General features: G+C 35.7%; 3 protein-coding genes across 3 annotated transcripts; all 3 read right to left on the reverse strand.

Moving 5' to 3' along the window:
* Positions 1 to 8,555: 8,555 nt before the first annotated feature.
* On the reverse strand, positions 8,556 to 12,062 carry LOC141655867 (dehydration-responsive element-binding protein 1E-like). The gene is made up of 2 exons (XM_074462891.1): positions 11,664 to 12,062; positions 8,556 to 9,152 (listed from the first exon to the last, which is right to left on the reverse strand). Exons 1-2 carry the CDS (start codon positions 12,056 to 12,058, stop codon positions 8,564 to 8,566), a joined length of 984 nt encoding a protein of 327 aa, XP_074318992.1. The 5' UTR covers positions 12,059 to 12,062; the 3' UTR covers positions 8,556 to 8,563.
* A 6,488-nt stretch (positions 12,063 to 18,550) lies between these two features.
* Positions 18,551 to 19,159, reverse strand: LOC141654753 (dehydration-responsive element-binding protein 1B-like). Its single transcript, XM_074461870.1, has one exon. It carries the CDS (start codon positions 19,130 to 19,132, stop codon positions 18,551 to 18,553), a length of 582 nt encoding a protein of 193 aa, XP_074317971.1. The 5' UTR covers positions 19,133 to 19,159.
* Positions 19,160 to 22,882: 3,723 nt separating this feature from the next.
* Positions 22,883 to 23,491, reverse strand: LOC141654754 (dehydration-responsive element-binding protein 1B-like). Its single transcript, XM_074461871.1, has one exon. The coding sequence runs from the start codon at positions 23,462 to 23,464 to the stop codon at positions 22,883 to 22,885; it is 582 nt and encodes a 193-aa protein (XP_074317972.1). The 5' UTR covers positions 23,465 to 23,491.
* Between the last annotated feature and the right edge of the window lie 3,903 nt (positions 23,492 to 27,394).

A 27,394-nucleotide genomic window follows, 5' to 3' on the forward strand; every position in this document is an offset into this window, starting at 1 on the left:
AAATAGATTACTTCTAAGCTCCAACTTAAATGACTTATTCGTCTGTTTTTGAACTTATTTCGTTTGTGATTTTTAGTCAATTTATACTTTGAAGGTATAACAATGTAGATACATGGAGAATAAGTACAGAAACAGACGAAATAAGTTATAAGTTGGAGTTTGGATACTATTTTCGATTAAAGTGTATCTTAAGAGAATAATTTTAGAAAAAAAAGTTTTTAAATGGGGGTAATTTTATATAACTGAATTTTAAATGGGAGTAATTTAAAACAATCACTAATAAATTATGTAATAAAAATAATGTTATTGCCGGGGATACCAATGTAAAAAGACACTTAAATCCATATTAGATATTTTCCCCTCAAAAAATTAAGGTATTCATCTTAACTCAAAAATTTGTAGCACAAGTTCACGGATAAAATCTGTCACAAGCTTGTAACGTGAGACAAAGGAACAAGTGAGAGGGCAAGTGGAAAAGTTACAACTTCTGAACGTCACAAACAAAATTGACTGATCTTGTACAAGGTGAACCCGTTATACAAAAATATATTACTAATATAATCTAGATATTTTCTTGTACTTGACAGGTGGCCAATTTCATCATTGAATGATTCTGTCGATCCACTCCAAAGGTAATATTAATTTTATCACATTAATTGAGACACGTTTTGCGGTGTGAATATATTTAACTACATATTATTAAAAATTATAAAAATTTGATATTCTTATAATATTAATGACGATACGATAAATCAAACAATATTTCACATAACTATATTTTCTCTTATATATTACAAATAATAACAAAAATTCTCTACAATCATGAATAGTGTCAAAAAGTCAATGTTATCTTTGGAGCGGACGGGAGGGAGTATAATGAAGACTTTGATGCCTTTATTTTGTAAAAGTGGTGGTTTGTGGAATGAAATGATTATTTCGGTAAAATATCACTTGTGTAAAACGGTTTATACAAAAATTAGTATATTGGAAATTCCCTTATTGTCTAATTTAAGAAAATGAATTAGAAGGTCTACAATTCGACCAACACAAATATAGGAGTATAAAACCATCCCCAAGCAAGGTCACGAGGGAGGTCGTGACCTTGTTGGGTCGCCTTAATCAACAATTAAGCACGAGATTAGCATGACCTCTTTGTGGCCTTTTGGTGAAAGAGGTCAATTTGTGACCTCTTTGTTTGCTCTTGACCTTATTAGGTCAATTGGTGACTCAATAGGTGTCACATTATCATTGGTTATAAACAAAACAACAAGGGTTGAAAGGTGAAAAATGATTGGGTTGATGACCTAGGTTGCGACCTTCTGCTTGGGAGGTAAAAATGGGTCAAGGTTAATAAGGTGGGATTAAGAATAAAATCGGGTCGCGACCTAATTAGCGTGACCACTGCTTGGGGATGGTCACCTTTATACAACACCATCTATCGAATGGTGAATTTCCTTGAATTTCTTCCGACCCTCTGACGCTAATATGAATTAACCGTTTTCTTGTCGATTGGGCGACATGAACTTTTCGGGTCGGAACTAATGGTTGTAGTACATTCTCATGTGACATTTTTGTGTCGTTAATTCAAGTAATGGGGTGTTTGATTATAATGTGATGTGAGTCATGTGATTACTTAAATAGACAATAATAGAGTATGTATTTATAGGAAAATAGATAAAATATCTAAAATGACAGAGTTTGGTGTGAAAAAAATGCTTGGACACAAATGAAACAAGGGAACAGCTGAAGGCTGATGTGGAACAATTCGTGGAGCAAGATAGAGTGTACGTGGCTCCTGTGACCTTTTTGGAAGGTTGTGTATGGTCCCTACTGTCCGACCTATTTATGGCCAATAATGTTCGATGCAATAAGTCAATTACTTAGATGGTCGACGGCTTTATACCATGAAATGGCGATTCTTATAACATACGCTCAGGTGTATGATACTTCTTACTCCCAATATTAACAAAAAAAAAAAAAAAATAACAAAAGTCCCCACTACTTAACACTTATCAATTTCCATAAACTCTTTTTTTCTCCTGTTTCAAACTACATCTTCCGTTTTTATCAAAAAAAATCATGCATAAAAATTAATTTTCCATCCAACACAGTGGTTTTATAATCTTGATTCGAGTTTTGATTAATTAAACTCTAACTTATCAGGTATGTGTTAAAATTACATCGTGTTTTGATTAATTAAATTCTAATATATCGGGTTTGTGTTTAAATTATATTAAACCCTAAAAGTTGTATAATAGCGTAAATTAAATTGAGTTTTTATGTTTTATCTATCATTATTTATGATTAAATTTGTGGTTTCGAGTTTGATATTCATCATATGGCACTATTATATTCACTAGAATTTAGTGAATATGATAATTTAATTTGATGAATATGTCTTATCAAGTGTGATATTCATCATAAGTCACTATTATATTCATTTTGATTTTAGTGAATATGATAATATAATTCGATGAATATGTAGTATTTAGTGTGATATTCACCTTATGATACTATTATATTCACGTTGAGTTAAATGAATATGATAGTGTAATTTGATGAACGTGTGTTATGTAATGTGATATTCATTTTATGACACTATTATATTCACTTTGAATTAAGCGAATATCGGTCTAATTTGATGATTATGAACTGTAAATTTGATAAAACGTGAATACAAATAGATGAAAGAAAACTACGAATTTAATAAATTCAATAGGATTTTAAATTTGATAAATTGAGTAATTTAGAAAAGAAAAAGAAAAAGGTACTGTGAGAGATGTAGTGGGTAGTTTTTTTTTGTTTTTTTTTTTATTTTTTTTTCCCATAACTACCATGGGTGTATCTTTCTCCCTACTCCTGGGAGTAGGATATAATTTGCCGTGAAATGGTCTTTTTTCTATTCTACTACTCTCTCCTATTCACTCATTTCCTCCTTCTTTCCGTTTTCATGATAGTCGGATTTTCTTCCTTCTTTCTTTTTTTGGAAGGTTTTGACTTAGGGGTGTTCATTGGTCCGGGACCGGACCGGACCGGACCAAACTCTCTGGACCGAAGACCAAACAAGGGTTAAGAGGTGGACCGAGGACCGGACCATATTAATAATGGTCTGGTCCAGTCTGGACCATAAAAATACGTGGACCGGACCGGACCGGACCAGGCTAAATGGACCAAAGTGGACCAAATATTATTGTCATTGACATGTTTTAACATATAAAACTAGAACTCGAGAAGTTCGTAACGATCAAAATAAACAACATTATTTTCTTACTAGATTTAACTACATAATTACACATCTTATAATACGTGTAAACAAAGTAGAAAAAAAATCAATAATATTACAAATTTAAAAATTCTTTTATTACATAACTTCGGTCCATGGTCCGGTCCGCGGTCTATTCGATTTGGTCCGGGACCGGACCGAAGACCAAAGTAGAGTAAATAGGTGGACCGTGGACCGGACCAAACAAAATTAGGTCCGGTCCGGTCCGGTCTGGTCTTTGGTCCGGACCACTGAGTGAACAGCCCTAGGTTTTGTGTGGTACAAAATCAATTGTGTGTGGGATAGAGTGTTTTGTGTGGTCCAAAATCATTTTCTTTTTTCTTGTGCAAAATGAAAGGGGAAGAAATGAGTGAATAGAAAGGAGTATATAAAAATAGAAAATCATTTATTTATTGCTAATTATAACACAAATTCTCCCTTATTACGGAGGGTATCCGTCACAAACTTGTGACGGGTACCATATTGTCTCACAAAAAATCCATAGGGGTGAGAGAAAGAGCACATGGAGTGGGTGCCCACCTTGTCCCCTCTACCCATTTCCACTCACAAAATAACCGTCGCAAGATCCGACCCGTCACAAGGGAGACCTACTGTAATTATAAAAGAGCAATCTCTATAAAGTGAGGTCTTAAAATTTAAACCGACTATCCGTTTCACACTATAGTTTTAAACTTCAATTGGTCTCCCTTGTGACGGGTTACCATTTGTGGCGGATATTTTGTGAGTGAAAATGGTAACAAAATGGGTTAGTGGAGAAAGGGGACCACGTGAATAGTGTTGCAGAGAGAGAAAAAGTGGGTACTTTATGAGGTAAAATGATATCCGTCACTCAAGAGTGGCGGATATGTGCCGTCACAAACAAGAATTTGTGTTTAAACTTTTGAAGATACCCCATATAGTTACTGATTACTCAAATACAGTATTTGAGTATGACACTTTGTCCCAATTTTGTAAAACCGTGCATTGTTTACGATAAAATAAATCACAAAATATTATTTAAGTCGGAGATATCTACTTTATAATTAAAAAGAGTCTAGTAATAATCATTTGTACGGATGAAGATAGAAGAAAATATTTAGAAAATAACAAAACTTTATCCCATCTATCTAAATAGTGTATTACTAGTTTAGATCCCGCGCATAAATGCGCGGTATTTATAGAGTTTTTACTTTTATATTACTTAATAATGCTAAATTAATACCTCACTAATTTTTTATATTTCATGTAATTATTTTTTGATATGAGAAAAAAAAATTGAACTGTAAAATTATTCAAGAAAACCGAGTAAAATTGAACTGCAAAATAATAATGGTATTTAATTAATTGTTCATTTTCTCGTTATTATATATTTTTTCGAGAAAAAAAAATTAAAACTGAAAATTAGTCAAAGAGAATTGAGTAACGTCCTGAAATGTATTTTTTAAAAACTATTTTTTTTATACCACAAAACTAATGATTTCAATTTATTAATTCTCTTATTTGTTTTTGTCATGTAAGTAATCAAAACGATTTATAGTTTTGTTTATACATAGTATTAGTCAAATCATTCTCAAATAATAGCATCAATAAAAGATTTAATAGTTTATAGCTTTATATTATTTATATTTTAATTAAAATATTATAGTTTAGTGTTTAGTAAAAATTATAAAATTTGATGAAAAACTTAATATTAAATGAAAAAAATTATATAATAAAATACATTATAATTATTAATTACCTTATTTAGTGAATACAATTAAATTATCAATACTTTCCTTATTTATAAAGATGCTTTTTGGAGGGAAAATTTTGGAGTTCACATATTCATTTAGTAAATAGGGGATGTGATCCATTTTAGTTATAAAATGAATGTTTACCCTTATATACGAAGTATTACATGAAATTGTTTACGACAGACTAATAAAAATGATCACATTTGACGATAAAATAAGGTTTTGGTTATGCTGAATAAGAAAAACAAATTTTAAAATTATTACCGGCACAAAGTTAAAGAAAATCGACCATAATGAGTAATTCTACCGTCCTCCCGGAGGACGGTAATCCTCACACACAAGCCATTATAATATTTCACTTGGGTGGATTGCATTTGTGTGTGAGAAGTACCGTCCTCCCGGAGGACGGTAGAATTTTTGAGTGATCAAATATCCAAAATACGGATATTACTTTAAGAGGAATATGCCAAAATCACGTTCCGTTAAAATCTCTTTATCAGCCATAGGATGATAGGAGTAGCAAATATCTAACCAATCACTATCACACTATATTTCAAATCTTCCCAATTCTCAACAAATCTTACATCATCGTTGGTTATTTGGTTCAATGCCACGTGTCGTGTGGCAATCAACCAGTGCGAGGCCACTAGTACTCCACTGAAAAGGCATATGGCTCCTTTAGTCCTTTGTGATGATAGGAAATTGAATAAGTCCATTTTTAGTTGTCAATCTGTGGGGGTAACCGAGTCGAGTTGAGTCGAATTCGAGCTCACTTAAGATCAAGCTCGACTTATATATATAAATATATTTGAGTCTGAATTAGAATCCGAATTCTTGAATTTATGATTCGGAATTGGCACATATGATATTTTACGAGTTTGAACCAAAACTCGAGGTTTGATCATTTTTTTTTCAAGCATTATTGACTTATTGTACTTTTAATGTAATTTTAAGTTACAAATTCCAATTAAAACTAGTATTTTTTTTTCTATTTATTAGCTTAAAATAAGATTTCCTATATTATTTCCTTTTCTAAACAATATCTTAATTAATTTATTATAAAATTGATACGGATCGTGTAACACCCCACGTTTATTTTAATTAAACTAGTGTGTTTGGGCTGAGCTTGGATCGTGTAACTAAGTAATATAAAAATTAAGTAACTAAGTAATAGAAAAAATAACGACCTCAAATGAGCTTTCGAGTCGAGTCTTAGTGTGTTTGGGCCGTAGTGTGTTTGGGCTGAGCTTGGATCGTGTAACACCCCACGTTTATTGAAAAGATGCATGAATAAGCTTAAATAACTAGTGTTAAAGAGATTGAAATTACTATTTATGTCAACAAAATGTACTATCTTTTGTAAAAGCCCATAATAAGAACTCCAGTTAAGCCCATGATTGAAATTCCTACTCATATCATAAAAGTTAGATTAATTGTTTACATGTATCTATAGAGTATGTTTATTATAATTATATAATTTTTTTATGGACAAAAATCGACTCTTTTAATGAAAAAATTTCGAATAATAATAATAATTTATTTAAAAAAGTAGTTTAGTCCACGATTTAACACCGGTTGGATCATAGATCGGAACAAAAGAAACATAAACGGTCTACTCGATCCGAACTAATTATGTCCAATTTGATTTTTGTTTTTGATTTGGACCATTAAAGTGATGAGCCCCCTAAACAAGGCCAACAAGTCCTTATACCACAACCACTTAAATTATCGGTTCCCCTTTCTACATCATCCAACAGTTAAAAGCGTATGGGCCATCTTTGTGTATGATTAAACAGTGAAAGTTTACCCTTTTCCATCATCCAATACTAGAACACTAGAAGCCTCTATGTTGACACTTATTTCAGATATTTTTCTTAGTATTCACCAATCACATTCCCATGTTTTCCATGGAAAATTCCATTTCCCTTTTGTTTATTTCATTGTTTATGAGTGCAAATGTAGACTTGTGATTTGTGAATAATAAATGGGTTGTTCCTAAATTTATTAAACAAAATTGGAAAACAAAAAATGGATCAGGGTGTTCTTTAAAGCCTTGAACGGTTATATTTCAATAGTTCGTTAAAAGTGAAAAATGATGCGATTTTAAAGCCTTGGACGGTTATATGTAATCAGTTGGTGTTCTTTAAGACAGCCATGCCTGTTTTAAGGGTAAAAGAGGTCAAGGATTACCCCATTTACCCTCAGCTCCAAATAAACTATGATCCGAAATCACCTAGAACTGATTTTGACCCGACTAGAACCGTACTCGACTCGAAATAGCACAAATCGATAAAAGTGGTCACAGAAATGAAGTAAGTGGATATCAAACGAAAACCGAAACTAAGATCTATCCGACTAAAACTGAATCGATTTCACCCGAATCAAAACCGAATTGAATAACCCATTTACCAGGTCTAATTATAATAAAGAGAAATGTGCAAAAAGTGTACCATATTTTGTGAATGAAAAAGAAATGTGCAAAAGTGTACCATATTTTGTGAATGAAAAAGAAATGTGCAAAAAGTGTACTATGTTTTGTAAATGAATGTGTTCCATTAAAAAGGAATAAAAAAAATGAACAATGAATTTAGCCAAAAATATCCCATTGAATCCAAAATAATAATAGAAGTGGGGTAGTGGGGTTACTAAATAAGACCCATCTAGAAAAAGCACCATAAACTTTGGTCTTAGATTGAGACATCAAGGAGTCAAACATTTGACACCCACACAATTAGTTATATTAGACTCATTTAAGTCATCACTTGTTAGTTGTTACTAAAAAAGGATAAGACTAATCCACACTCTTTACTCCACTCATACACTTGACACTTCTATATATTGACAAAAATGCTAAAAGTATAAAAGTGGGACCCCCATAAAAAACCTTAACCAATCAATGTCTTAATCATTCATCAATAGTGAAAAGTGTTGGCTAAAATGTAAAAACATCAATACTTTGTTTAGATATTTAGATATTTCTCTTCCTCTGTTTTTATTTCCCCCCAAAAAACAGAGTATTATGGTTTCACTTAGTACTCGGTAATGTTCGTGATCTGAGTTTGAAACCCTTCAGCATCAATTTGCGAAATAAAACACACACATAAGACTTTCAATTTAAGAATTGAAGAAAGAATTGGAGTGAATTTCAATATTTATTTAATGAAAAATAAATACTTACACCAACAAAAAGAAATACTCCCTCCGTTCCGGTCAATTGTTGTCCTTTGGTTTTGGTACAAAGACCAAGGAAAGTAGAGGGGACCAATTACTAAATGACAAGTGGAACAAATTGAGTGTGAATGATCAAATTGTTCATTAAGTTCATTCTTAAAATAGAAAGGACAATAATTGACTGAAACACCCCCAAAATGAAATAGGACAACAAATGACCGGGACAGAGGGAGTAAACAATTTGATAATTTGATCATTGTTTGATTCTTACCACACAACACCAACTCATTAATAAAAGAATTAATGAAACCAAAACTTTTTTTTTTGTTGTACACACATAACAATTAACAAACTCCAATAATAATAATAATAAAATTACAAAGTGAACAAACTTTCCTTAAAAAGAGTGGCTCCAAAGTGACATGTCAGCAGCTTCAAAATCCACATCATCAAGATTATAACTGTAGTTAGTTGAACTACTTGGCTGATGTGGCGGTAACATACCGAGTCCCTCGTACATGTCAGCCATCAAACCCGGCATATTAAACACCATATCCTCATCCATATAATCCATACTCTGATCCACCTGTTCCACATTCTTGTCATTCTCCGGCTGCGGTTGAGGCGGCGCATTGAGCAGCTCCACCGTGGGACGAAACGCCTGCGCCGCCTCAGCCGCAGCTTTCTGAATGTCTTTGAGATCAGAGGAAGCCGGAACAGGAAGTCGCCACACAGAGTCAGCAAAGTTAAGACAAGCACCTTCTTTGCCACGTAACGCTATGGCTGCCACGTCATGAGCACGTGCAGCCATTTCAGGTGTCAGGTACGTTCCTAACCATAATCGGTTCTTACTATTAGGCAATCGGACCTCACTGACCCATTTAGTAGACCTCCGTTGTCGGACGCCACGGTAAATTGGGTGGCGAGTTTCCTTAAACTTTTTCCTACCTGCCCTTTTTTTTGGGTTGGCTGATGCTAACATCAGCCCACTCGAGTCCTCGTCATCAGACGAGGGACTCGAATTGTAATTGTAACTCATTATGTTTGGATGATGTATGGCAGTTGGTTATTTGTTTAATTTTAGTTGTGGAAAGTTGGAGAGTAAAGTGAGTATATTTATAGGAAAATAAAATAAAATAATCCAAAATAAGTAAAGAGTGTTAAGTAACGGAAAAAGGGAAAGAACGCGCGGCGGTTGAAACAGCTGGGAACAAGAGTATGATGTGGAGGAGAGAGGAACTTTGTTTGTGGTTCTTGTGAGCTTTCTCAGGTTGAGTGGGTCCCTCTTTATACAATTATGCAATTTTTGAGTTTTACACGCTGTACTGTTTTCTTCGTACATCTTCTCATTTGTACTGCAAGTAAAATTGTAAAATTGTTTCTAGATTCCTCTTCAATGGTTTAACTTTCTACTTTCTTGATGGGGCATGCCCACGCGACCTGACCCGACAGTTTTATAGCCACTGGGGAAAAACAATCCTAGTTACTTGCGACCAGGGCCGTCTCGGGATTTTGGAGGCTCGTGTGCGAACTCTAGATATAGTCCCCTATATAACATTTTAAGAAACGAAAGAAAAAATAGTACATAAATGTGTATTTAGTGTACCGTACTTATTTATTTTTACTTTTACTTTGATTTCTGACACAAAAAATTAGGGGTCCTGTGCAGCCGCACGGGCCCACAAACGGCCCTGCTTGCGACAAATAAAATGACTGGGACACCGGGAAAAACAACCTTAGCTACCTTAGCAATGTGAATGCTGGATTGACTCGTCTACGTCAATAAAAAAAACAAGGATAAATTATTACCAAGGAGTAACCTTTCGAGATCTGGGTGCGGAATCCAAGGATATAACGAAAATATACTTACCTCACTGCGGAGAGGCCAGAGAGACGAAGAAAATGATGCAAAAATCATCCAATTCCGTTAAGAAATGAAGGAGATATATAGATATTTGAAGTCAGGTATTCGAAAAGGTTCATTTCCAGCGAAGACGAAGAAGAATGAGATTTAATTGATCAAACACGCCTTTTATTGTAAAAGTGTCACCAAGAGACAACGGGTCTGGGCCGCACCCAAATGAAGGAGAAAGAGTCCACAACGTAGGTCCAAGAGGGCTCCACACTAAAACCAATTGGCGATAGATGGAGTAACCCTTGTCTTATAAAGTGGTAATTCTTCTCCTCTTTTCACACAGTCTGGACAAATTCAACTGAGCAATTTTGCTCGTCCGACTGCAAACTTTGGCCCATGAAAACCCAGGTCTTTAGCCATGGGCTCTGATTTTTTTTTTTGATTAAAGACGGGTAGAAACCCGAGACCTACAGAGAGTAGGGTCTCAAAACAAAATACAACAATAAGACCAAAGAAAACAACTATCAAACAACCAAATATGACGGTCGGTTTCATTCCTAAATGGTTCCATTCTTTCCACCCGGCCAATCTTCAAAATCATACATTCCAGCATTAATATTTTGCTTCCTTGGCCTTTCCCCTGGTTTTCTTCATTGTTTGGATTATTCTGCTTTGACTGTGTTGTCCTCCGTTGAATCACAAGGCTTTTCCAGGATTTTTGCATCATATTCTGACGAACCAATAGTTCAATTTCTGATTTTGCAAATGTGTCTCCATTGACTTCGGAGGTTTCGTCTTGAAGTCTTTATCTTTTTCTTCTGGTTTTACAGAAACTCAGCAGAATCCCTCTTTTTCTGACTCTTGACTATTTAGAGGAGTTTTCGGGTTCATAACAGTGACTTGATCTTCTAGTTTTTCAGAACTGTCTGTAAACCCTTGATCCACGGCTATGTTCAGATTCTCCATAGAATTTTGACTTTCAGAATTCTCAAGAGTAACAATATTATCTTTGGCACTATCAGTTGGGCATACCCATGCCACACCCCCGTATTTGCCAAATTTAAACCACAGACTTCATGAGAACTGACAGTGTAGGCGCAGGTGGTTTGCCGTCTCCATGTAGACCCCTAGAAAGGGGTACCTCATCTCCTCCCAAGTTGGTATCAACCACTTTAGAGTTATATCCCTGCCAATCCACTCAATTCAAACAAAATCCCAGGAGCTTATTATTGAACCACTGCCAACTGTACCATACAACCTTGTTTCGACACATTCCACGCCACTCACCTCACTTTCCCTAAAAAAAAATTATAATAATAGGTCTTCAATGGAGAGCTTATCTCCAACACCCAACCCCAATGACCTGCCGATCTCCTTGGATTTTATTTCTTCCAATTCTGGATCTGACTCAAAATCATCATCAGAACTTAGTTCTTTTACACCTCTATCCACTTCAAAAACGTCTTCAGACCAACACTCAATACTATCGTTAAATTGTGCATCTGCAATTTCATCACTGGAGTCTTTCACCTTCTTCTTCGATTTCTTGGTAGCACCTCCAGGATTTTTATAGTTCCCAAATTTCTTAAGCTTTCTTTTGGACTTCTTGGTATTTATGATTTTTTGGAAGCCCGGAGGGCAGTCATCATCAGACAATATCGTGTTGTTTGAATTTCCTAGACTAGCATTAAAAACCTTCTTATTTGAAATTAATTCAAACTCCTCATTAATGTCATAGTTGACATTTCCAATACAAGTAATAGTCCTTTCAGAACCATTTGGCTCTTCCCTTCCTACTGGAGATTCTTCCACAACAGTCCCTGACACCCTGGCACACCCCTCCACAGGCGCAAGCTGTCCAGACTGAGGTTCATGTCTTACGGACAAGGTATCATCCCACTGATCAAAAGACACAAGATTGCGCACTGGTTGATTGATGTAGCATGTAGTTAGGTTTGTCCCCTCCCTAACAAATATAGATTTCCCGATAAAATGCTCATTGATATTAATGTACAACACTTCAGCAATATAAGACATGATATTGGTATCAATCATCAAACGGCAAGTCACAAAAGCCTGCGGATTTTTCGCAGTTCACATCACAACACACAAGCACACCAAATTTGGCCGCAATTAACTCAAAAGTTTTTCTGGACCAAACCTGAGGAGGGATCCCCATTACCTCAATCCAAATTCTTCTAGTATCTCCTTGTTGATAAATATCCCAAGGAAAGACTTGACTAAAGTATTGCATAAGAAGTGATTCTCTCTGATACCATGTTAAATTGCACACGGGCCTGAGCCGCACCCGTCGAGAAGGAGATAGTGTCCAGTTTACAAGGCCAAGGAGGTTCCATCCCAAAACCAATTGCCGATAGAGGGAGTAGCCCCTTGCCTTATAGAGTGATAATTCTTCTCCTCTTTTATCAATGTGGACAACCCTCACATATGGAACTTTTTGTACATGAAACAAGACTTGGACGATGCAGGGAGGTGCTTCACCCAACTAACAAGGTGGGCAAGCTGAGTGCTAAACCGGTCTACTATTCGGCCCAAAAACCGTTTTGTGATTAAATCGGAACATCTCGTGTCACAGTCTATTACTTTACGATGATTAAATTCCGTCTCTATTCGAGCTAAAGCGGCAATTATAAAAAAATTCGGGTCAATTTATATACGGTCTTAGACTAAAAAGCACGTTATTTTAGTTTTCTAAAATAAAGTGTCTGAAGTCTAAGATGGATATTCCAATCTTAAACAAGAATTTATGTTAACTTCATGGGTTTTGGAAAACTAAGGGAGATGGGCTATTGAAAGCCAACTTGGGTCCAAATTTCGGGTTTCACAAAAGGAAAATGAGTTAGCGTCACCCTCTCACAAGCAATAAATGTGGACTCCCAAAATAATGGATAAATCACATAGTATAAGTGGGGACCCCAATAATAAGGGGTGGCGCCGAGATTGGGCGCCACCCAGTGGCGCCGTATCATTTCCTTCACAAAACATCTTACAATTGACTCGATATTTAATGTATAAGATTGGTTTTAAGGATTTTATAACGAAGATGATTGTATTTTTGAAATCGAAAATATAATATAAATTTTAAACCGAAATACTCCCTTCTAGTCTGAGTGTTGGTTTCTCTTTCCATTTTCATGCTAGTAGGGTGTTGGTTCCTCTTTTCTTTTTTGGTAAGTTTTGTGTGGTCCAAATTCAATTTCATGTGGGGTAGGGTGTTTTGTGTGGTCCAAATTCATTTCCTTAATTTTGGTCCCCAAAAGAAAGGGAATCAACACTCAAACTAGGAGGGAGTAGTTTTTGTAATATTAATGGTGTAATTACACAATATGACTCGATTGCTTGAATAACTAAGGTTACGTATGAGGCGATAATAAGCGTGTAATAATATAATGAATAACATATTAAAGTCCTATAAAATATTACTTTAAGATTTGAAAAAGGAGGAGTGTTACTGTTTACCTTATACAATTACGAATTACTTGATTCTCTTACTGAATTTTTTTGCCCCAGCTAAACGCAAATCCAAATTGTTACAAAAGAAGCAAGAAAAGACAAAAGAAAAACGTAACGAGAACAACACGCGAATTTAAGCGGTTTAATAATGGTGTGTAACTATATATGTCTACATGCAGAAAGGAGCAAAGTTTATTTGAAGGAGAAATTACTGATTTCAGAGTTTGGATTCAGAATAATTATGATATTATTATTGTAGGAGTGAAACTTATAGACCAGTACAAAATGCCCAAACAAAAACCCTAATCCATTCAAAATATTATATTAGAAAAACCTTAATCAAATACAATTTAGGTTTCCCCCGAATCCTTATCATGAGGTTTTTGGACCTAAAAATGGAAGTTGGGTCGTGTCTCGTGCAAGTTTATCCCATCTGGATAATAAATGGCACGGGAAGGTAGGTTTTGTGTCGTGTCGTGCGGTGAAAATGATGGCCCACTCACAGCCTATGATATGGTGTGTTGACCCGTTTCTTGCATGGGAGTGCCAAAACAATCCCCCCTACTTCAACCTTATTTCTTTGTATTTTGAACGTGCCCAAGCGTGTTGTGCTGAGGTGGGCCTTGATCCTGCTCTGCCTGGATTAGGCACAACTTTATTTTAAAACTTCGGACCATGCACACCCCCGAGCTCATGGCGCATCATGTCGTGCCGCGCTGGGCCTTATTAATCAATCTCATGTCGTGCTAAAATGGCAATGAGGGCATGTCGGCCCAAAGGCCCACGTGCCCAATTGCCTTTCTAAAGAGTATAGTTGCCCAATGAATATTCTAGAGGGAAGGTGAATGAATAGAGGTAAATAACATGAAATTTTTAACGTGATTCAGCCCAATTCAAAAGCCTACGTCCACCCCTTCTTTTATTAATCAATTACCAAGATCGTCTAATCGGGCCTAGCTTACAATAATCGATTAAACCCCCGCGACTAATCCTAATCATGCTATGAGAGTTGTTAAGCTCTCAAGTAAGGCATGTTATGTTAGGTTCATATACCTATTATTAGACTCCTCTAATAGTGAACTAATTAACTTGTTAATTATATGTTCTTTAGATCTAGTGCATGCATAACAAAATGAAAGATTTATAAGAAAAACAATGTTCCTTACATTGTTGGTTGGTTCGAAAATTTGGGCACAAGTAAGGTCACCTTCCTTCACTTGTTCTTGAGCTTATAATGATGGATGATCCTCCTAAGACTCCAAGTTTAGAAGCCACTCCAATAAATTGCACCCAAGATGAATCCCAAAAGTCTCTACTAATATTAACTAGATATATAGTAGAAATATTACCTTAATAATACTAATATTCTTATATTACTACTTCTAGTAATAGATTTTGTGTATTAGTATTTATTGAGAGCTTTTTATGAATTTTGCATGTGAGAAAGCTAGAGAGATATAAGCATTTACTAGCAAAAACAAGAAGTGATAAAATGAGCAACCAAATGCCCATTTTATCAAGCCAAAACCGGTGGCCTTGGGACAAAAGAGGAATCTTTTGTCTTTTGTTTTTACTCTTTGTTTTGTGTAGGTAGTGTGTAGGGTTTAAGCTTTGTAAGATATGTCATGGATAAGTCACTATCACACATTGTTATAACAAAAAGAACAAGACAAAACAAGAGCATCTCTTGCTCTCATTTGGCCGAAATAATGGACCCTTTATGGTCTATTTTTGCCTTTTGTCATTTGTCCCACAAATGCTTATAAGTCATATGTTCAACTATCTTACATTTTTAATTATTAATGTAATCATTTAACACTTAAATATTTCCATTAATAATATAATATACACTCCACTTTTTGAGTAGTATACTACCATTATATCAATATATAATGGGTCCCATAATTACTAGTTAGTTAAAATTACAACTTCTTGTAACTTTAAATAACTAATTATCTCTACCTCAAAACTTATATTAATATCTCAACTAATTTAGTAATATAACACTTAATTACTAAATTTAATCTTTATTTAATCACATTAAAATAAGACGCAAAATTGCACTCCCATAATTAAGGAATTAATTAATCTGTATCGCATACAATTAATTAAATATCTATTTGGGCCTCATCCTATAGGTGTGACCTAAAGGGATCAACTGACCACCACCGTCACACGACAGTAATGTCAAACTCTAGTTAGCCAATCATTACCGATTAATGACGGTCAGTCGACTGTATAAAGAATCATCCCTCACGTATTCTTAATTTGAGATTTAATTATGATATTTAAATCATGTGATCGCACTATTGTTGAGGACACATTTCCCAACATGTTAAGCCTCGATTTGTAGGATGTTAAGCCTACAATATGTGAGAGATATTAAGCCCACGTGTGTTAAAGATGTTAAACATTCGGGGTGAATGATGCTAGGCTCTCGTGAGTGTAAGATGTTAAGCTCACGGTTTGATTTTTCTACGTATTTCAATTGACTCTTAAAGTTAAATAAAATTCAATTGTTTAAAGGGAATGTGTATTACTCCTCTAATAATTACTCGTATCTAAAATGATCTTAAAAATAACCTTAGACCATTCACAAGCAAAGGTCAAGCTAATTGGGTCACCACCCATTTTCACTCTTAATTCTACCTTAGTTATCTTGACCCATTTTCACACTCTCAAGCAAAAGATCGATCACCACATAAGTCTTCAACCCAATCATTTTTCACTTTCAAACTCCAATCATTTCCTACATTTTCTACCCTTGACAAATTCATGAGATTTTTTTTATTAATTTTTTAGTGTAACCAATTAAAAAAAGACACATATAAGCCAAGTAGTGTTAGTCTAATGGTAGCCGGGTTAAACTTTGAAGCTTGCAGAAATGCAGGAGTTGAGAGGACCCGGGTTCGACTACCAGCTGGGGCGATGATCACTTGGCCACTGCAGCCCCCGAAGGGGGTGACTTACATAGTCTGTTTGGTGGTGCGGGAATGCATGGGTCCGGGGGGGATTCAACCCCCTCGTCATCAAAAAAAAAATGTGCAAATGATAGAATTTCTTTTAACACAATTCTAATTATATTATTTAAACGTAGTATATTTACCACACCTACATTATTTTTCAATGTGGGACATTTAAATTTTATAGGTAGAAAATATAATGATATAAACTTTGAGCTCTCCAAGACAATACTTAAGACACTCAAAAGATTTTGGGTTATGACTTCTATTTATATTCATAAGATCACCTTGCCTTATGTTAATCTTCCGATGTGGGACAATTCTAATATTTATACATAGTATATTCACCACACTTATATTATTTTTCAATGTAGGACAAATAACATACTAAGTACACCTTTTTTGCACCTACTTTGACATCAACCCGATTTAATAATGAGAAAATACAATGCAATCTACACTGTAATGATATCATTTTTTTTGTCACAATCTAATTATATAATTTTCATACGATACTTTTTTTTTCAAATGAAATATAAAGTTTTTATATCAAAATTATAAACATCACTTTAATATAATATAGAAAATGTATATATATGGGACAGTTCTATTATTTATACATAATATATTCACCATACCTACATTATTTTTCAATGTGGGACTTATAACATACTAAAAAATACATATCTTTTATATAAAAAAAATTGGGTTAATACCTAAATTTCAAGGATGCCTCATATGTATATTTATAGAATCACCCTACCGTATACTATTCTTACGATGTGAGATACATAATCTAATTATTTAGACGTAGTATGTTCATCATGCCTACATTATTTTTCAATGTGAAAGATATAACATAACAAGAAGTACATGTCTCTTCTTAAAAAAAAAATGTTTCACTTAGTCTCGATCATTAGATATGGATCTCTATATCGTACATATAACGACTCATTAACGCTCTATTACTGCTTAGTAAAATCTTTAATTTTGTACTGTGTCAGGAGGCTAACATTAGTAAAACTTTTAGTTTTGTATTTTTTGATTTTCTTGTTCATGTTCTTAACTCTTTCCCGGGTAGTACCCAACGATTTCCTTATTTTTTGTATCATATCCTAGATAATGATAGAATATATTAAGAGCTCTTTAAAACAATATTTATGAGACTCAAAAAAATATTGGGTAGATACATAAGTTCCAAATATGCCTCTTATTTATAATCATACGATCATATCACCTTATACTAATCTTTCGATGTGGGACAATTCTACTATTTATGTGTAGTATATTTACCACACCTACGTTATTTTTTCAATGTGGGACAAAACATACTCAAAATTACACAATTTTACATACTAAGAAGTTTTATATATGCAAATAATATAAAATCTATATTACTTTTAACAATTATTTTAATGATCCAACAAAGTCATGACTTGCTTGGACATGGTTGAAGCAAAACAAAATTTTCCACTAAAAGCCAAATGAAATAAAATTGGGGCCATTAAATGAGAGCCGTCTAGAAAAGGAAAAGTCCCATAACTTAGTACATGAGATTGAGACAGCAAGAGTGTCAAACGTCACTTATTAATTTTAACGAAAAAGGAGAGACTAATACACACTAACACACCCATATATATTGACAAAAATTGTAAAATTTTAATCATAAAATAGTCAAAGTATTGGCTCAATATATCAACACAATTAATTCCTTGTTTAGATATTTCTCTTCTCCTCTGTTTTCCCCCCAAAAAAAACAGAGTATTAAGTTATTGGATTGCGAATTGATACAGACTGTTTAAAACCCGTCAACATGATCAAATATGTTCGACCAGTCTCCATTTACACTGAGAATTGAATAAAATATTAGTGAACTTCACCATTAATGGCCCCAAACAAAAGAAACAATCAAAATGATTGTTGTTTGATTCTTACATATGCTATTTCTATCTTGTTTCTATACCTATTAATTAATTAATTAATCAATAAAAGAATCATCCATTGACTATACTAAATACTCCGTACTTTATTACTTTTTTTTGCAGCAAACTAAAAAAAATGCCAAGAATTTGCAAACATGAATAAACTTTCCTTAAAAAGAATAGTCCCAAAGTGACATGTCAGCACCTTCAAAATCCACATCATCAAGATTATAACCGTAATTGCTTGAACTTGGCTGATGTGGCGGTAACATACCAAGTCCCTGGTACATGTCAGCCATTAAACCCGGCATATTGAACAACATATCCTCATCCATATACTCCACACTCTGCTCCTCCGGTTCCACATTCTTTTCATTCTTTTCCTGCGGCGGAGGCGGCGGATTGAGCAGCTCCACCGTAGGACGAAACGCCTGCGCCGCCTCAGCCGCAGCTTTCTGAATGTCTTTGAGATCAGAGGAGGCCGGAACAGGGAGTCGCCACACAGAGTCAGCAAAGTTAAGACAAGCACCTTCTTTGCCACGTAACGCAATGGCTGCCACGTCATGAGCACGTGCAGCCATTTCGGCGGTAAGGTATGTTCCTAACCATAGTCGGGTTTTACTATTGGGCAGGCGGACCTCGCTCACCCATTTACTGGACCTCCGTAGTCGGATGCCCCTGTAAATTGGGTGACGAGTTTCCTGAAACTTTTTCCTACCTGCCCGTTTTTTCGGGTGGGCTGATGCTAACATCAGCCCACCCGAGTCCTCTTCAGTCGAGGGACTGGAATTATCGGGTCGTAGTAATTGTCCGTTGTTGTCGTAGTTGTAACTCATTATCTTTCTATGAAGTATGGCAGTTAGTTAGTTGTAATAAAGTTCGAGTGATGGTATATTTGTTTTATTAATTTTAGTTGTGAAAAGTTGGAGAGTAAAGTGAGTATATTTATAGTAAGATAGAATAGAATCTTCAATAAAAACGCGCGGAAATTGAAACAGCTGGGAATTACTGAATTAGAGCATGAGGTGGAGGAGAGAGAAACTTTGTTTGGTTCGTGTGACCTTTCTCGGGTTTGGTAATGGTGGATCCCTCGTAATACAATTATGCAATAGAGTGTACACGCTAGGTGTGGTCACGCACCGGTTTTGGACCGGGCTCTGGTGGGTTTGTGTAGGTAGACCCTGAACCGGCTCGGAGTAGGGCCGGATTGGATTTGATTGAGGCTCGGAATTTGCCTGGTTCGGTTCGAGGACTGATTTTGTCGCGTCTGGTGATTTAGTTTAACATTATTATTATTATTTTCTTAAAGAAGCTGGAATTTACGACTTTCGATATTAGATAAAACCGGACTAGTTTAAATAATTTCAATTATATAAATTTGATGATAACATCGAAAGTATAATAATTAGGGAGCCAACGTATCTCGAAAGAACCAAAAATCACGTAGGTCTTTATTTTTTTTCAAAAAAATAAACGTATGATAAAAATCATTACAATTCTTTTGAATAATATCAAAGTAAATAATTTCATATAAATTTCGAAATTATAATAATGAAGGTGCCTACGTATTTCTAAAGAATCAAATTTCACGTAGTTTTCTATTTACCTGACTTACCGTAATCATTAGGTTGGTGATGAAAACTCCAACATTGCAATCCTCATTGTTACGATTGTTGACTTCTTCGAATTCAATTATAAGTAAGGGGTCTTCTTCAAGTTGGTTTTGGGGATATTGTCAAGCCTTGTAATCGTAACTCGTCCAAATTACAATTTTTTTTAACATACGCACATCTTTAATGTGTCAGTGACTAAGTGTGATCTTGTTTCATCAAAATTTCATCCACCAACACTAAAGCAAACTCGGGCCCCGCTGTTGACGCCAAAACAATTAAACAATCCATAATAATTTTTGACAACAATGAAAATTGGATCGAATGGATACTCCATCACCTAAGGATGTTAAAATCGTTATAACTAGGCACGAGTCCGTTAGAAAAGTAGTAGGGGGTGAGGGATGGTGCTTAAGAGAGTCGTTGTCCAACGTCTACAACATGGGCCAGCGGTCGAGTTAGATCTGGTTAACAGGTTAGTCGGGCCAGGTGCGAATCGAGCCAGTTCAAGTTGGGTCAATTCAGGTGCTTTAGTTTTATGGTTAATTCGGGTCGGGTCGGGTCATTTTATGCAGTAACAAGTTGAGTTGGAATCATTCGAGACCCTAGTTTCGGATAAGTCGGGCCAGGCTGCTCATGGGTCACGTGGGTCTAGTAAAAATCGACCTGGGGGCATGTCGAGTCTCGATGGGCCGGGTCGGCCCTAATGTTTGACCTGGGTTACTACATGTTGTACGATTCTTCTTTCGTCTACTTATTTTTACTGGTGTGTAAATTGTGGCTAATTTCCTCTTGGATGGTTAATTCTCCCTCCATTGAAATCAATTATCCCCCTTTGCCTTTTCACGTTTAGCAATGCATATTTTGTATCTTTTATATCTTTCATTGTATATCGGTTAAATTATAGATGTTTGATATTAATAATGTATTCCTAAAGACGAATCAAACAAAGTTCCACATTAATATATTAACCCTTATTGATGGTTGAGAATATTGGAGATTTTCCTTAACTATGAATAGTGTCCAAAAGAGAAAGTGAAAGAGTGGATTCAAAGGCGGAGAGTAACTTTCTACGTACTTCGTTTTAAATATATTCTGTATTTGTCATTAGAGTTCCAAATATTGGTGGTGATTATGGAAATAAGATAACGAGGAGGAAAATTAAACAAGCTCTGTAGCTGAGGTTCCTCTTAGAAGGGCACTCTTTACTAAAGTGTCCATAACCCTGACACTTTTTAGAGCGTATAAGGAGAGGTCGAATTCCCAGCCTTTTCTCTCGAGTATACTCATTACCAAACAATGGAAGTCACTTTAGACAAATTTTTATAGCCGCCCCGAAAAAGTAAGCCAAATAAGCTCAAACTCCTTTTTTTAGTTCCGCTGAGAAAGCCGAGTCTGAGAATGAGGCTCCTTGCGGGGCAGAAGACAAGGATCGAATCCAACTTTGTCTAGTTGGAAGCGAGCATAGAAGCAGATGTTGGTTGCAGCGTTGAAAGGATTCATCCTGATCATCAAGTACGCGCGTTAAGTCAGATAAAAGATAAGGAAGTTCGGGGCTATGATGGACCTTTCTTTGGCAAAGAGCAAAGAGTTGTAGGTTGTGGCCCTCCCTTCGAGCATAATAGGGATTGGTTTCACGTGTGCGTGTCTTGCATTCGAGCCAACTTTCTTTCGAAGACCTTTGGGACCCTTATGTCGTGGAAATGTAAGTGACGAACATAAAATTTTGATAATAGAGTTCTAATTTATGCAAAATACTGGTTTTGTATAAATGCGTAATATATGAATAATAATTTGTTAGATGATTTTACAATACGAGTATGGGATTATACGAGCAACACAAAAGAAATACTCCCTCAATTTCGATTATTTATTTATTTTTTTGTTTTTGACACAATATCTATGAGAGAGAAGGGAAATATTTGTGTTGTCAACAAGGCGGGGTGTCACTAGGGTGGATTGCGAGGGTTTCGCCCCACACCCAACCTAGTTGGCCTAGTATAGATGCAGGTATTAGAAGTATCATCCATCGCGGATCGTGAGACAGATGCTGATACCATGACACTGGGATAGTAAATGATCTTAGCTCTCGGAATCAACTCGCAAAAAGCTCGGCTCGTATCTTATATGAGCTTGAAAATAACCGGAAGAAAAGAAAAAATATTCCCTTGGGAACCCATCTAGAAAAAGCACCATATCTTCGTACATGAGATTAAGACAAGAAGTTAGTTTTTTTACCAAAAAAACGGAGAGACTAATCCACACTTCTTAATTCCTCTCATCCACTCATATATTGACAAAGATGGTAAAAAGTAGAATGTGGGACATCATCAAAACATCCTGAACCAATCAAAATCTTAATTATAAAACAGTCAAAGTGTTGCCTAAAATCAAACACTAGTGCATACTGGATTGTTTAGATATTTCCCTTCTCCTCTGTTTTTTTCCCAGAAAACAGAGTATCATGCTTCGAATTCGATTTAAGTTATTGGATTGCTAACATTGATTGAAATTTAGATCATACTAACTATTGGTTGACCATATTCATTATCCGTGTCTAAAACTCTTCAACATCGATCAAATACATTCGACGTGTCTCCATTTACTGATTTACATCGAGAAATTAAGTAGTACCGCTTAGCCAAAAAAAAACACACAATTTGAGAATTGAAGAAAAAAGACTATATCCTTACACCAATAAACTCAAAGAAACCTATCCTATATCTATCTTGTTTCGACTTCGAATAATAACCTAGTAATATACCTATTGATAATTAAATTAAGTAATCATTAAAAGAATTATCCATACTAATACTTTATTACTTTTTTTTTGCAGCAAACCCAACAAACTAAAATAAATGCCAAGAAATTTGCAAAATGAATAAACTTTCCTTAAAAAGAGTAGTTCCAAAGTGACATGTCAGCACCTTCAAAATCCACATCATCAAGATTGTAACTGTAATTACTTGAACTTGGCTGATGTGGCGGTAACATACCGAGTCCCTGGTACATGTCAGCCATCAAAGCCGGCATATTGAACAACATATCCTCATCCATATACTCTACACTCTGCTCCACTTGTTCCGAATTCTTTCCATTCTCCGGCTGCGGTTGAGGCGGCGCATTGAGTAGCTCCACCGTAGGACGAAACGCCTGCGCCGCCTCAGCCGCAGCTTTCTGAATGTCTTTGAGATCAGAGGAAGCCGGAACAGGGAGTCGCCACACAGAGTCAGCAAAGTTAAGACAAGCACCTTCTTTGCCACGTAACGCAATGGCTGCCACGTCATGAGCACGTGCAGCCATTTCGGCGGTAAGGTATGTTCCTAACCATAGTCGGGTTTTACTATTGGGCAGGCGGACCTCGCTCACCCATTTACTGGACCTCCGTAGTCGGATGCCTCGGTAAATTGGGTGGCGAGTTTCCTGAAACTTTTTCCTACCTGCCCGTTTTTTCGGGTGGGCTGATGCTAACATCAGCCCACCTGAGTCCTCTTCAGTCGACGGACTGGAATTATCGGGTCCTAGTAATTGTCCGTTGTTGTCGTAGTAGTTATAACTCATTATCTTTGGATAACTTGAAGTAGTAGTGGCACCAAGTTTGTTGGTAGTTATGAGTACAAAGTTGGTATATTGTTATAAATAGTAAGTTCTATATGTTTTATTTGTTTTAGTTGTGGAAAGTTGAAGAGTAAAGTGAGTCTATTTATAGTAAGATAAAATAGAATCTCCAATAAAATATCCTTAGTGGAGAGTGTTAAGTAACGGAATAACAAGAAGTGAAAAAACGCGCGGTTATTAAAACAGCTGGGAATTTGATGAGGTGGAGGAGAGACAAATTTTGTTTGGTTCGTTGTGACCTTTCTCAGGTTTGGTAATGGTGGATCCCTCGTAATACAATTATTACGCAATAGAGTGTTACGCGCTATAGGGCTGAGCAAAACCGTATACCCGATACGGTTTTGAAAACCGTATCGGGTATACGGTTTTTAAATTCACAATTTTGTCGATACGGTTTCGACCCGGTTTAACCGTATACCCGGTTTTCGTATACCCGGTTTTTCCGTATATCCGGTTTTCGTATACCCGGATACGGTTTTCAGTTGTTTGTTGTTCAATTTATTGCATACACGATAAAACCGATACACCCTAACTTAAATTTAATAATAGGTTACATACTAAAATAATCTAAATTTCAATATTCATTATACAAATGCATTAGGGAAAAAGAAAGTGGACAAGTTAAAGTGATTTTGGTTAAATTATTTAGTTTTTGTAAGATATTTTTGGTTTTTTTATTTCTTTTCAAAAACCGTATCAGAAACCGTATACCCGGTTTTGTTTTTGCCCGACCCGGATACGGTACGGTTTTTTGAAAACCGTATCGTATATACGGAAATCTGTATCGTATATACGGAAATTCGTTTAATTGAAACCGTATACCGTATCGTATCCGTATATTAAAACCGTTTCGTATATTTTTGCTCACCCCTAATGTCGCGCTAGGTGTGGTCACGGATCTGTTTTGGGCCTGGCCAGGGTGGGCTTGGCTAGGTAGACCCTGAATCGGCCTGGGGTAAGGGCGGACCGGTTTTGATTGAGGCTCGGAATATGCCCGATCCGGTTTGAGGGTTGGTCTTGTCAGGCCGGGTGATCTAGTTCAACGTTATTATTATTTTCTTAAAGAAGTTGGAATTTTACAACTTTCGATATTAGATAAAACCGATCTAGATCAAAATTAGCATAATTTTCAAATAATTTCAAATTATATAAATTTGATGATAACATCGAAAGTATACTAATTACACTGCCAATGTATCTCGACATAAACAAAGTTCGTTCACTTAGGTCTTTATTTTTTTTTTTCAAAAAAAAAGTATGATCAAAGTTATTATAACTCTTTCAAATAATATCATATTAATTTCGAAATTACAATAACTAAGATGCCTACGTATTTCGAAGAATCAAAATTCACGTAATTTTCTACATACCTGACTTACCGTATAGATTGGTGATCAAAACTCTAACCTTGCAGTATTGTTTGTTGCGATTGTTGGACTTCTTCGCGTTCAATTATAAGCAAGGGGTCTTTTAAAAGTTGGTTTGGGGGATATTGTCAGCCTTGTAATCGTAACTCGTCCAAATTACATTTTTTTTTACACACGCACATTTTTGTTATGTCAATGACTAAGTGTGATCTTGTTTAATCTAAATCTCAACCACCTACACTAAAACAAAATCGGGCGCCACTATTGACGCCAAAACAACGAAATTATCCATAATAATTTTTGAAAACAATGGAAATTGGATCGAATGGATACTCCATCACTCAAGGATATGAAAATCGTTATTACTAGGCATGACTCCGTTACGAAAGTACTAGTATTTGTTAAATAACCCTTAAAAGTAATATGGGTGAGGGATGATGCTTAAAAGAGTCGATGTCAAACGTCTAGAACATGGGCCGACGTCCAGTTAGACCTGGTAAACAGGCAAGTCGGGTCAGGTTCGAATCAGGCCAGTTCAGGTGCTTCATTTTTTATGGTTAATTCAGGCTGGGTCCATTTTAGGCAGTAACAGGTTCGGTTGGAATCATTGGATCCGAGACCGGCCCTAGTTTCGGGCAGGTCGGGTCGGGATGCTCACGGGTCACGAGGGTCTTGTAAAAATCGACCGGAGGGGTAGGTCGGGTATGGATGGGCCGGGTCGGTCCTAATGTTTGACCAGGGTTACTACACGTACCATTTTTTTCCGCCTTCTTATTTTTACTGATGTGTAAATTGTTGCTATTTTTCCTCTTGAATGGTTAATTCTCCCTCAATTCAAATAAACTATCCCCTTTCTTTTTTCACGTTTACCAATGCGTATTTTGTGTCTTTTATATCCTTCATTGTATATCAGTTTTTTTTTTTTTTTTTTTTTTTTTTTTTTTTTTTTGTGAAGAGAAGCGGGAAACAAGGCCAAACATAAAGGGAAGAAACAAAAGTACGATATTACGAAACTACAAAAACACAAAAACTAAACAACATGAGTCGGGACAATACGAGGCCACACAACCACTCCGACATCTTGCTGAGACAATTTGAACAATTAGTTCGGCACATTCGATAGATCAAATCGAATCAACTGCTCCATTTGAGTCACCCCATAATTCGCGCGCCAATCCGCACAAGCATTAGCTTCCCGATACGTATGGTGCATCTCCACCCTCCATGGGGAATCACGAATAAGTGATTGGCATATTTTAATCATATGAATATGGGCCGTCGGAACATTGAACTCGAATTCCATGAAATCAATAATTACCTCTGAGTCAGATTGAATAATGAAACGAGGTATTTGACGCTCCAAAGTATCATCAACCCCCTCTTTAAGGCCATAATCTTAGCCCGTGTTACCGTTGCTTCACCCAGCCTCTCCGCGAATGCGTCTATGATCTGACCCGAAAAGTCCCGTATGATTCCCCCAGACCACGCAGCCCCCGGTTGCCTGCCGAAGGGCCATCGATATTCAAGGCCAACCAACCCTCCGGAGGAGCTAGCCACCTAATAAAAATCTCCTTCTTTCGGATTTCCTTCGTCCCAATGCCAGCATCCCGAACCTCTTTTGCATTGATATTAATAATGTAATCCTTCAAAGCTTATTTATATTATAGATGTTTGATATTAATAATGTAATCCTAAAGACGAATCAAACAAAATTTCACATTAATATTAAAATAGAGTAAATTGATAAACAGTACCAATATAAGGACCCATTTTTATAAACAGTACCAACACAATCAATAATTCGTAATCAATACCAAAATATTAACTTTTATCTATGAATAGTACCAAGTCGCCTAAAAATCTCATCTTAACCTACTATATAAAGTCTAAGAAACCATCGTTTAAGTACAAAACTTGACTCATTCATTTCCAAACTCCCTCTGTTAGATGAAAGCATAAGCAAAGCAGGAAAAAAAATGGAGTAAAAAGGCGACTTGGTACTATTTGTAGATAAAAGTTACTCCCTCCTATTCTACATAAACCTCCCTATTCATGGGGGGCACTAGAATTAAGGAGAGAGATTAAAATAAGGTAAAGTATTGTAGTGGGGTTAGGTAATTGGAGAAAGGGAAGGTATTGTGAGGTATTATTGTGGGTGAGGTGATTAAAATAAGTATTGTTGTGGGGTAAGTTGATTAAAATAAGTATTGTTGTGGGTGAGGTGGGGTATTGTTGTAGGGTAAGGTGATTAAAATAAGTATAAAAGTTTACTAAATAAGGAAATAGGGAAGGTATTGTGAATAGATGAAAAAAGAAAGAGGGAAGTTTATGTAGAATAGGAGGGAGTATTATTTTGGTATTGTTTACTAATTATTGATTATGTTGGTACTGTTTATAGAAAAGGGTCTTTATATTGGTA

This window comes from Silene latifolia, chromosome 5, assembly GCF_048544455.1.
Source record: "Silene latifolia isolate original U9 population chromosome 5, ASM4854445v1, whole genome shotgun sequence".
Lineage (NCBI taxonomy): Eukaryota > Viridiplantae > Streptophyta > Magnoliopsida > Caryophyllales > Caryophyllaceae > Silene > Silene latifolia.

Coding starts and splice junctions, on each gene's coding strand:
- LOC141655867 (XM_074462891.1), bottom strand. CDS start 12,058: ATGTCTTATATTGCTGAAGTGTTGTACATTAATATCAATGAGCATTTT. Junction 9,153..11,663: donor ACGATATTGTCTGATGATGA/CTGCCCTCCGGG, acceptor GGACTCGAGTGG/GCTGATGTTAGCATCAGCCA.
- LOC141654753 (XM_074461870.1), bottom strand. CDS start 19,132: ATGTTAGCATCAGCCCACCCGAAAAAACGGGCAGGTAGGAAAAAGTTT.
- LOC141654754 (XM_074461871.1), bottom strand. CDS start 23,464: ATGTTAGCATCAGCCCACCCGAAAAAACGGGCAGGTAGGAAAAAGTTT.